This window comes from Gorilla gorilla, chromosome 5 (genome assembly GCF_029281585.2).
Source record: "Gorilla gorilla gorilla isolate KB3781 chromosome 5, NHGRI_mGorGor1-v2.1_pri, whole genome shotgun sequence".
In the NCBI taxonomy this organism is placed as follows: Eukaryota; Metazoa; Chordata; class Mammalia; order Primates; family Hominidae; genus Gorilla; species Gorilla gorilla.
The window spans coordinates 121,275,825-121,288,186 of record NC_073229.2 but is presented as its reverse complement, the minus strand read 5'-3'; the positions used below and the strand labels follow the sequence as shown (position 1 = coordinate 121,288,186).

Below are 12,362 nucleotides of genomic sequence, written 5' to 3'. Positions count from 1 at the left end.
TCTAAATATCAATTGTCAATATCAATTTTCACTGTTCAGAACTGTCCAAATACTCTTAAGGTTTGTCTATACTAAATTCCTATTCTTTTTAAAATTTACCTGTTTTCCTTCTCCCTAGTCCCCTTTCCTGCCCTTTAAATCTGAATAACCAGAAGCCATATATTTTTTTCAATGTTTTATGTATAACGATATATGAAGTTAGTGAATTCTATATGTAAGACAAAAAGATCGTTTTTATTCACTTTTGATTACAAAAAAAGGTTACATGAATAAAATAACAATTTCCTTTAAGAGAGGGATTGCTGAATCATTGAACTGCCAAGGAAAAAAGAGTGAATTCTTCCTTTTAATAAAGGTGACCTAGGTCCTGAGGAAGTTAGGAAAAAAGAAAAACTCACATTATACTTGTTAAATTTGTTTTCAAATGTGATTATTAAGTTGTTGTATTTATTTTTTGTTATAGACAAAGCAAACCCAAAAACTAGTCTAAAAAAGAATTCCTGTGCATTATTAAAAGTGATAGTAATAAAATATGTATTGGTGGTGAAGAATTCCACAAGCACTCAAGATTGACATAACCTTTAACAAAGTGGAAAAACTTTTATTAGAACTGCCAATTCTAGGTTCAAATTTATGTCAAAGCACTTTATGGTACCATAATTAGTACAACTAAATTATTTTTTAGCTTTAAATGTCATTTTTCACTAAATGATTTTAAATAAGACATCTGAGAGTTACTTGAGGCAAGTTTAGATATCTGTACAAGTTTAGATTTTGAGAAACTCCCTATTTCCTCATTGTGTGTCTCTTTCACATGCTTTTTAGAATCATTTATTCCACAACATGTTTCCAAATTCTATCTAGTAATTTTTAAACTTCAAAAATAATCTTCCTGTTCAATTACAAGGTTCTAAAGACAGTAAAATACCTTATAATTTCAATAACATTTTTCTTTTTCTTGGGCAAAGTATTACAAAGTGTTCGCCTAATCCTCATAATGTTCTTTTAAATTAACATGGAAATCAGTAATTATCCTCCTTAAAGGGTGGGAAAACTGAAGCACTGTAAAGTTAGGTTCTGACCCAAGGTCAGAGTAACCAAGGTGAAAAATCTGGGTATTTCAACTGCTGTTCCAGTGTATGTCTATTATTCGTATCACCTTGAATAAAATATGGCATTTAAAAATTTATGATGTCATAATGCTGAGTCTCTACTGAGCAGGGCTGCATAATGTTAAATTTTAAAAAGAAAAATTACAAGCCCGGCTTTAAATAATAAAGGGATTAAGTACAGAATATATATTTTTTTAAGATCATCGATGCCATTGTGTCCAATAAATTGCCTTACTAACAGTGTTATGTTGTCTTAAGACAGTGCTGATTAGAAAAAGTGTACAAAGAATGCTCTAAAGACCCATGGAACACAATATACCTTAAATTGGCACTAAGCTATACCACAATAAAAGTCATACATATTGAATGTTGACATACACTGAGAAGGGTGACGAGTTTTCAATAATGTATTTTAGAAAATTGTTCATTTTTTGCTTAAATTTATCCGAATATAAGACCTATAAAGCAAGACAAGGAAGCATGGAGCAGAGTCTTTTCATGCCCAGTATCCAACAGTCAGGGTTATGTTTTCCTCCTGTTCATGATGGCATTGGCTTTTCAGATGGTGCCAATCCTGTGATGAGGCACTTGAAGAGTTTGAAGGTTAGGGCATGTAAAATATGGAGCTGGAAGGAAGCATGCTGCTATTCCATTGGAAGCAAAAGGGAGTGTAGGCCCATAGAATACTTCTTCTTTGCCTTCTCTGCTTACATCCAGTACCTACAAAAGAGGAAGAGAAGAAGCTTGTATATCAAAGATGACTGCTCAAAATAAAGCTATGTATACATAAAAGAAATTCTGAACTTAAATTCAGTTATGTCACCATCACCATATCTTAGGAATTCTTTTTCTTGCTTGGATGGTACCAGAAATATTTATTAAGCTCCTACTAAATGCTACACTATGTTAGTATGTTTTTGGATGTACATATATACATGCATGTATATTTATAAGCATTTAATCTTCAGAACAATTATGAGGTAGGTAGCATTATCTTCATTTAAGAAAACTGCCTTAGACAAGTTAAATAACTTGCCCAAACTAGTTAGTAGGCAGTCTGACATAATGTTGGCTTAAACATCCTCATCTGTGAAATGAAGAAAACAAAACCTTGCAGCTTTGTTGTGAAAATTGATGACATCTAGCTCAGTGTCTGGCAGGTAGTGGAATATAACACAGCTTAGTAGCAAATTCAAAATTCATTCAGTCGATTCTGGAAGGTTTTCCCCAGTTCTTTCCTGTTCATCCTAGAGTTTTTTTGTTTGTTTTGTTTGTTTTTGGGTTTTTTTTTTTTTTTTTTTTTTTTGAGACAGGGTCTTGCTCTGTCACCTAGGCTGGGGTGCAGTGGTGCTCACTGTAGCCTTGATCTCTTGGGCTCAAACAATCCTCCTGCCTCACCCTCCTGAGTGAGTGGCCAGGACCACAGGTGCACACCACCACGCCTAGCTAATCTGTAAATTTTCTGTAGTGATGGGCTCTCGCCATGTTGTGCAGCCTGGTCTCAAACTCCTGGGCTCAAGCAATCCTTCCACCTCAGCCTCCCGAAGTGCTGGGATTATAAGTGTAAGCCACTGTGCCTGGCCTCTCTCTTCTTATATAGCACAGCCTCTTTGTTAGTCAGTGCCTGCTGTCTCCTAACTGAACCTGGCTGAATCTTTGAAGCAGGAAAATTCTTTCTTCAGGAGAGCTGCTCTCGCCCCATTTGTCAAACCTATTAGGCTCTTTCAAGTCTGCAGTTATCATCTTGATCCCTTTTCATTTGACTTTTCTCTAACTATTTAAACATTTGCCTCCCTTGGATTTAGTGTTTTAAAAAAATGAAAGTTTGTCATTGACATTGTCATATTGCAATCCACCTTGAGTCCCTTTTCCTTCATCTGCATCCTGGACGTAGGTGTTTCCCAATATTTCAATCACAGACCTCTTTGTACCCGTCTTTAATGATCTAGTCCACTCTCATGCCTTCATCTATCACCTGTGTGGATAAATCTTAAGACTTTAACTGCAGTAGGCTGGGCGCGGTGGCTGATGCCTGTAATCTCAGGACTTCGGGAGTCAGGCAGGTGGATCACGAGCCCAGGAGATCGAGACCATCCTGGCTAACATGGTGAAACCCTGTCTCTACTAAAAATACAAAAAAATTAGCCAGGCGTGGTGGCGGCTGCCTGTAGTCCCAGCTACTCGGGAGGCTGAGGCAGGAGAATGGCTTGAACCTAGGAGGCAGAGCTTGCAGTGGGCCAAGATCGCGCCACTGCACTCCAGCCTGGGCGACAGAGCGATACTCCGTCTGGGGGGGGAAGAAAAAAGACTTTAACTTCAACAACGCATTATTTTACAGGAAATGGGCCCTTGAAATTTGGGGATCCATGTTTCACAAAGGAGGAAATTACTAAGTCCTAGAATAAAAGAAAGAACAAACAAGTAGAGATTAGATGTCCCAATATCTTTATTGAACAATATACCGTCACTACTAATTTAAAATAACTCATATACTAAATATAAACGTTTTCTCTGTTCTCTTGTTAATTGATGTATTTTCTTTCAGTGTCACATTTACAGTTGTTTTGACTAGGTAAGGCAAGACTCCTCATTTATTTTCAAAATTTTCTTGATTATTCTTACTCATTTACTTTCCTAGAGAATCTTTCAAGATCAGTTTGACAAGTATCACTACTTCGCCCCATGAGAAAAGGGAAAAACCCCGGTGGGGTTTTGGCTAGTATTTCATTAAATACAAAAAGTAAATCAGAGGTCATTTAGTATTTACCACAACTCTATAAGGTTAAGTATTGTCTTCAATTTACAGAGAAGAAAATTGATACCGGAAAATATTAAGTGACTTTCTCAGGGTCACACGGCAAGTGGTGGAGCCAGTATTTGAGCTCAAGACGCAACCCAGAAAGAGCAAGGATTTTGTGCCCTCCCTCCTGACTGAAAACATTTTTAGAAGGCAAAATACTAATGAGATAATCATCCAGAGAGCTTTTGTCTGGTTTCCTGGGCCAACAGAGACTGCATATGTTAAGCAGATGTAATGTATTTAATCTGAGAAGGGAAAAGGAAGCATTGGCAGTTTTTCTCCAAAACACTCCCCTGTAAACTGGCTGAAAGAAGGCGTTTGGGAGAATGTGGTGCCAAGCTGACACTGTATCCTCCAGCCAAAAAGAAATAATAGTAAATGAAGATAACAGTAGAGGTGATCTAGAAACACAGACTAATCACTTGCACACTTACGCAGCTGCTCCTTTATGTGCCACTTGTCATCCATGGCACACAAGATTAGAGTCAAACCTCTGTGACAGACATTAGTTTACACATCCACTAAATAAACAAGAACACCTTCACTTTCGTCAGTAATCTATTTCCATTATTTTCCATGAGTGTTTATTACTAACAAGTCCAAATCTCAACCTAAGAGTATCTCTGCTTTTCTCTTGTTTGGGTTGTCCTTCTGATGGATAAATAGTCTGTGCTAAATCAGAGTAGTAGCAGGAAATAAAGTATGCTTTTTCAACATTGGACATGCTTCATCCCACTGTGGTTGAATCCTACAAATCACAGTTAAATGAGCTTGGATTAGGGTCCAGAAGGGACAGTTAAGTGAGAAGTTATTGGCTGGTACTTTTGAGGGCAAAAAAAAATTAGTACTTCCAAATGTTAATAGAACAATCTCAGAACTATTTAAGTATGACTTCCATTAATCAGCCATGCTCTTGGATTAATGATTTGTGGATTAATCTTGGATCAAATATTATACAGATTTGTGACTGATGACACAAAACATTTAAACCTTTATATTTTTAGTATGCATATGATTTTTCCCCACTATGCTTCTGTACTTCTCAACCCACTGACACACTTAGGAATTTCCACTGTTTGTTAAGCATTTTCTCATAAATACTATTCCAGTCGCCCATCATCTTGCCTCTGTTGGATGCTCTTTAAGTAGTAAAGAAGTGGCCTACTTTTGAACATGTAGCTATTCTCTCCAACCATCAATTTAATTTATTACTGTTAGTGTATTGAAACCAATTGTTCTATAGTCATCCATAACATAAAAAAATGGAGCTTTAGTTCAGAATGAATGATAATATAGCCTGTAACCAGCTGTCATTAACTAAAATGAAAGATACATGTCACTATCCATGAATACCTCTATTTCAAACATCTCTTTAAGTGATAATCCATATGCAAATAGGGATACTTATTACCTATTAATAGTAAAGGCTCTTAATAACAAATCATCCAGGTGCAGTGGCTCACGCCTGTAATCCCAGCACTTTGGGAGGCCGAGGTGGGCAGTTCAGGAGTTTGAGACCAGCCTGGCCAGCATGGTGAAACCCCGTCTCTACTAAAAAATACAAAAAATTAGCTGGGCATGGCGGCACATGCCTGAAATCCCAGTTACTCAGGAGGCTGAGGCAGGAGAATGACTTGAACCCAGGAGGCAGAAGTTGCAGTGAGCCAAGATCACGCCACTGCACTCCAGCCTGGGTGACAGAGCAAGACACTCTCAGGAAAAAAATAAATAAATTAATTAACAAATTTGTCTGTGCTTTGTAGGACCAGTGTGCCAGCCAAAGGAATAAACACAGTATTTGCCAAAGGATTGATTCTGTTCATCAAAATGGCTACTGGAACACAGAAATACCCATCATGCTGACTTTTATTTAAAAGCAAATATATTAGAATATATTATTGTACAATATCAGAGGTGAAACTTATTCCACTAATACAGGTGTTGACTTAAAAAAATAATTGAATCCCCTTTGATAATCACCATAATCCTGAGGATACTCCCAAATATCCTCAGTGGTTTAAAATATGCACTTGTTTACCTCTTCATTTCTTGTGGATAGATTTGTTTGAAAACAGCCAAATGTCATTAGCAATTAATTAGTGTATATCATTAGTGATCATTTACAGAAAAATTCTTTGGTGACAAAAAATAAATGATGCGACTACGAAGTTTTTTTTATTTAAATTTCTATGTCTTACAAACTAACATTCACGCCTGTTAACAAAATATGAGATGTGGAAAAAATGTGCACTATGGCAGCACTCTGATCTCCGAAACTTGATACGTACAGCATTTTCTTTATTTCCTCATTATGTTATGATTTCCACTCATTTTCTATTCCTTGAGCTAATCTGATACTAAAACTAGTAGAAATATGCTCATAAATGTATTTAAAATTTACAATTTTATTTCATGATAAACCCAAACTTACTTCCATTGTGCAAGTGATCAAATGAAGGGTCCCAAAGCCATTTAAAAAACAGTGTTCCAGCACTATAGAGAACTGTTGCCCAGTTCTGAGTTCTACCAATTCTGAAAAGCAAAAAATAAAAAGAAACCTAAAAGACTAGGAAGGACTACCAAATACATGCTTGGATGAAGACTAGAAGCACTCTTTGAGAGAAAAGTTTGTTCATTTGTTGTTATCCGAAAGACAGGACGAAGCTCTAGTCCAAGGCAGCTTTCCATTAACTAACTAAAACCAGTACAAGGCAGCCTTCAGTGAACTCCCTTAAAGTCTTATGTGGCTCTTCATGTGTGTGTGGCTTTGATAATTCTTTTCTCCTGTATTATTGTTTCCCAGTTTATTAATTTTCTCTCATCTTTATCATCTCTCCTCTTCTACTTTCTTTGAGATTACTTTTTGGTTCATTTTCTAACTTATGAAGCTATATCTCACAAGCTTTGCTGTATATTGTTTTTATTATCACAGTTCTGGGAATTTTTTTGAGTTCCATTATGATTTCTTCTTTAACCCATAAGTTATATAGCAATGTGTTTTATTATTTCCAGTTATGTAGGGGTTTTTTTTGTTAAGTTCTAACTTAATTGCATTGTATTAGAGATATATAATACTAAACAATACTTAATTTTTTTAACTAAAGTTTTCTTAACCCTAACCCTCATACATGACTGGTTTTTGTAAATGTTCCATGTATGCTAAGAAAAATACAGTCTTTCCAACTGCTCAGTCAGAACCCATATCCATTCAGACAAGCTTGTTAATTATATTTTCCATATCTACCTAACCCTTGCTGACTTTTTTAACTTCATCTATATGAATAATAGAAGTACTTTAAATTCCCCAGACAAACCTCTGTCAAGACAAATCAAGAGAAGAAGAGACAATATTATGAATGTAAAGGGAGATATAACTAAGGATAACACAACAACTATATTCTAGCAATTTTGAAAACTTAGACAACATGGAATTTTCTTGAAAATATATGTACTTTATGAGATGTGACTGAAAAAGAAATAAAAAGGTTGAACAGTTCTGCAGCAACTATTAAAGATATTGATGCAGTTGTTAAAAATCTTCCCATAAAGATGCGATTAGATAATAAAAGTAGTTATAAGGATATACTTTTCTGGAGGTCAGGAAGAAAGGTCAGGGCTAATACATGTCAATATTTTATCAGAGAACATGTAAAAGAGAAAACTATGGTAATAACCGTAAAATAATAATAGGAATAATACTATGAATGTGTCTATCAATGAGGGCTATTGCTCTTCTGAAAGGCCCAGCTGGCAACTTGCCCAGCCTGGGCTGCTCATATGCTGATGCACCAGGGCTATTCTTTGGGACAGAGGCTGTCCCTATCAGACCAGTCATAAATCACTACTGCTCACAGCCTCTGCCATGAAGGAAGAACACCCTTGTAGGTGGCATTTGTGGGAATGAATGAACTGTAATATAGAAAATAAGGCAATGGTGTGGAAAGGAAGTATTTGTAAAGCTTGGGGGATGTGAAGGAACTATTGCCAAAGATTTTTAGAATTTTTTGGTTTATGAGAAAGGGAACGCTATCCTGGTTTCCCAGTTTCCAATATATATTACATATATTTTTCAAAATTCATCCTCATTTTTATTTTTAATAGGGCTCAATAATTTATTTAGGCATCACTTTTAGGATACAGGATGAAGTTTAGTGGCTGAACTAGTTGCACAAAAAACGGGACGTTAAGCCTCTTTCTAAACATAAATATCTCTTTCTTCAGTAGCAGCATTGCAAAATGTAACCTCGCTGAACCACTTGAACAAACTTCAAAAGGAACTTCTACCACTCACCTGGATACAAGCCAGAGGCTCATTTGTCCAAATTGAATATCCACCAACTAAATATATTCTCCCATTATGGACAGCAACTCCAGATTCATTTTGGCCTAAAGTAAACAGAATTGAATAAAAAGAAAAAAAAATCCATTTCTTACATATTTTAATTAACCCTTTTGCCACTGAGGGATACAATTTTCCCTTGTGGCACATTTGTATACTCCATGGGATTTTTGCAGCAACTAATCACTGCCTCCCAGTACTCAAAAAAATTAAGCACTATTTCTCAGAGAATGAATCTGTCGGGTCAGAACCAGGCCAAAACACTTATTAGCCAGCCAAGTTAGTAAGTACAGCATTAAATACAGCAATAGTAAGCCATGTAGAACTGAATTATATGCTATGTCATATGCCATTAATTTACAGTGGTGGAAATAAGGTATATTATAGAAATGCAAACACCTCTTCTATACCCGCAAATGCTTTTTAGACAAGTGCTTACATTTGTAAAGTAACAGCTGCAACCCCAAGAAGCCAATAAAGCAGAGCCATGCCCCTAGCATGCCCCAAATGAAGACAAACGGCAGAAGAGATTGATCAACTTGCTACCCTACCTCTCTTTACATACCCAACATTTTAAAGATTATATTAAAGTTCCTGAGCTGGGACCAGCCTGGATAATCCCTAGATGCTGACACGCCAAAATGATGAAAGGTTTCCCCTCCCATTTCAAAAAGAAGACAGAATAACTCACTACCACATATTCTTCCCTGGAGGCCATCACAGAGTGAAAGAGTCTCTTTTTATTGATGGGCTGACACAGGACTGACTGGGGTAATAAATAAGCTGGATCTTACAGCAGGCAGAATCACAGATCCAGAATCGAGGGCCTAAGGTACCACTAAAACTTAGAGAGTTTCTAAGTCCTTGTCCAGTGGGCTTCAAAAATCATTTTGCAAAAACAGGAGCTCAATACAAGCATCTAAACCTCTGGTTAGATTCCCAGCATTGCCTCCCCCAGCAGCAGCTGCAAGGGATTGAGTGCCCACTCAGCATATTAAAATGTCTTAACCCAACCTACCATTTTCAGTTTGTGATTTTTCCTATTATTTGAGCAGACCTGGAAGGGATCTGATCACTTGTAGATGTTAACAATGCAAGCTGACAAGGGGGAAAAGTTATTCACTCCATAAAGAAACATGAGGGGTAAGTTGTTCACCGTGTTACTTTCATCCTTTTTTGGGATGAGGAAGGTCCATACCTAATGTTGCTCTGTGGTAAATGCTTGGATGGGTATTTGTGGCCAGAAATGCAGCTAAACTCCTGTGTACAGAACCACTTAAGGGTTTCATTTCTAGGAGAATACTCCCAGAAACAATACTTGACAGTGACAAATAATGAAGACCATGCTCCTAAACTCCTGAACTCACAAGAAATAAGACTAAAAGCAGTGAGAAGTAAACAATAAATTCCTTCTGTAAAGAGTTATTAAATCTTTCAGTGTCTGGTTCCTCCTACTTGTCTCAGAGTTCCATCTTAACACTGATGGATGATAATGGACTTGACATGCCTCTCAGCCATATGAGGATGTGCATAATGGTAGTAATATAGGCCCTGAGAAACTAGATGCTCAGCTACCTAAATGAGTCCAGTTCTGTTAGAACATAAATGATACACACCTTTCTGGTTAATAAATGCAGGTTCTTCTACAACTATGCACTTAATATTTAGTGATGCCCTAAAGATGTCTACGAAACAAGTTTGGTGACTTCTTGAATCTACTTTTCCTGATTTACTTAATGAAAGGTACTTGCCAGTCAGCAGGTTGAAATTACAACGTGTCCACTGGTCAGTGTCTATGTTGTAAGAATCTATATGGCGCACAAGGATCCGGTCATTATTGTAGTCTAGGTCATTGCCTCCAAGAACATAAAGCTTCCTTTGTACAGCAGCCATGGAATGGTAGACCCTTCTCTGCAGCATGGGGCTACGGCTTATCCACTTATTCTGAAAAAAGAAATTTAAGTGTATTCTGTTAGTAGGAGACCTCCATGTCAGAAAACAGCAACGAGTGCCTCATAAGTAGTGAGAACCCTAATGTTTATCAATCAATAGATCAACATTCTGTTTGAATGTTGTTTATATATATTGAAAGGTATGGGCTTCTTACATGAGAACAAGTACAAAAGAGCCACATATTCCAATTGTTTTTTGCGATTTACACATGGCATCTCCTCTAGTTTGTGTTGCATTTTATAGTGCATTTTGAATTACATCAGGGGAACATTGAAATTTTCATGATGTTTATCTCACCCAATTCAGAGAATTTACTCATGCAAATTCATTAAGAGTGAAAGCACATGGCTAGGTATACAGTATACAGTGGTGCAATGATTAAGAAAACAGTTTCTGGATCCAGACTACCTGGATTTATAACTTGTATGTGATCTTGAGCAATTTACTTAATATCTCTGTGCCAGTTTTCTCATCTGTAAAATGGGGATAATAATGCCTACCTGATAAGCCTATTGTGAAGATTAAATGAGCTAATACACATAAAGCACTTAGAAAAATGCACATGAAAAATGTTCAATACATATTCATTTTTTCAAAATGATGTGATGATAATCATTGGGTACCTCAGGCCGCTAGATAAGCTAGGGTAATGGCTTTGCTGTTCTTTCCAAAATTAACCTCCTGAGATCAGTGGAAGAGCTAAGATTTGGTTCAGCAACAAACCACCCACACTTCCTTTTATCAGCCTCCTTTAATATATTAACAGTCACATCTTTTGCCAAATTGGGAAAGGTTATTTCTAGGCACACATTTATTTGTTTTGGTGGAAGACTAAGTTTTGTTTTGTTTTGTTTTGTTTTGTTTTGTATTTGAGACAGAGTCTTGCTCTGTTGCCCAGGCTGGAGTGCAGTGACATGATCTCGGCTCACTGCAACCTCCGCCTCCCAGGTTCAAGTCAATTCTTCTGCCTCATCCTCCCGAGTAGCTGGGATTACAGGCAAGTGCCACCAAACCTGGCTGATTTTTGTATTTTTAGTAAAGACGGGGTTTCACCATGTTGGCCAGGCTGGTCACAAACTCCTGACCTCAGGTGATCCACCCACCTCGGCCTCCCAAAGTGCTGGGATTATAGGTGTGAACCACCGCACCCTGCTGGAAGACTTTTTTATATGATAACTTTAGGGAATAGTGAAACCTTCAATATTTGGTTCCTGTTCACCCTCAGTAATGGGAAGAGTATGCCCAACCTTTCTTAAAATAAGGCTCTCATTGTAAAATTAAATGAAGACCAAATATGACTTTAATTTTAAATCTCAACTAAGTAATGGACAGATAAGTAAAGAAAGTAATGGACAGGTAAATAACCCTAACAGTTTTCTTTCTACATAAAAACTAAGCATACAGGAAGAACCCAGATTCCTTTTTGCCAAGAAAAATTTGGATTTCGGCCAGAAAAAAAGTCATATGATGTTTTGAATACATGGAATTTCACCATTTCACAAAACTGTAAGGGAAGAAGCAAGACACAACAACAATAAACATTTTATATAAAAATTGGTCCACTCACTAATAGGCATATAGACTAGCTCTTTTAAAGATACACTCAAGAAGAGAAGTGATTTGTACGGCTTGAAAAGCTTGCATTTATCTGTTCCCCCATTCGAACATATAATAAGAATTTCCTTCCAATCAAATGTCTTCTTTAATAAAATAGTCAAGCCTGCCTTTCAGCTATTTTGCTAATATCTGTAATACATTACACATGAATGTATTTAACTCAAAACTCTGAGGACGCTTTTCTTAGGTGTTTTCTATGAAACAACCCATTACAGTATTAGGAATCAATGTTTGCATTAGCAGTCCAGTCCCCTGCCACCAGACTATGGATGCCATCTGGTTTGCAAAGCCTGCCTGCATCCCCTGATTATATCTTTAGCTTCCTTCACTGCAGTGCCTGCCAGGTGAGCCACCAACCGCTGCAAAGGCAAAGAAACAGAGAGGCCTGGTGGGGTCATTCCTAATAAGCTAGCATGTGAATACTAATCAGTGGTGGGGAAGCAGAGGTCACCCCAGCCTGCCTGTTGGCAGGCAGCAATGTGCTCTGTGGCAGATGGCAGGCATTATCGACTCTCCACGAAGGCCTAGAAGAGAAATAAGC

General features: G+C 37.2%; 1 protein-coding gene across 5 annotated transcripts in view; it reads right to left on the bottom strand.

Moving 5' to 3' along the window:
• Positions 1–206: 206 nt before the first annotated feature.
• KLHL32 (kelch like family member 32) overlaps positions 207–12,362 on the bottom strand; it is a 242,441-nt gene continuing 230,285 nt past the window's right edge. For all 5 annotated transcript variants that reach the window (XM_004044430.4, XM_055392006.1, XM_055392008.1 and 2 more), the window contains 3 exons: positions 10,003–10,195; positions 8,204–8,298; positions 207–1,832 (listed from right to left, as the gene is read on the bottom strand). In XM_004044430.4, the coding sequence (XP_004044478.1) occupies positions 1,671–1,832; positions 8,204–8,298; positions 10,003–10,195 (450 nt within the window). In that variant the 3' untranslated portion in view covers positions 207–1,670. The remainder of the gene's footprint in view (positions 1,833–8,203; positions 8,299–10,002; positions 10,196–12,362) is intronic.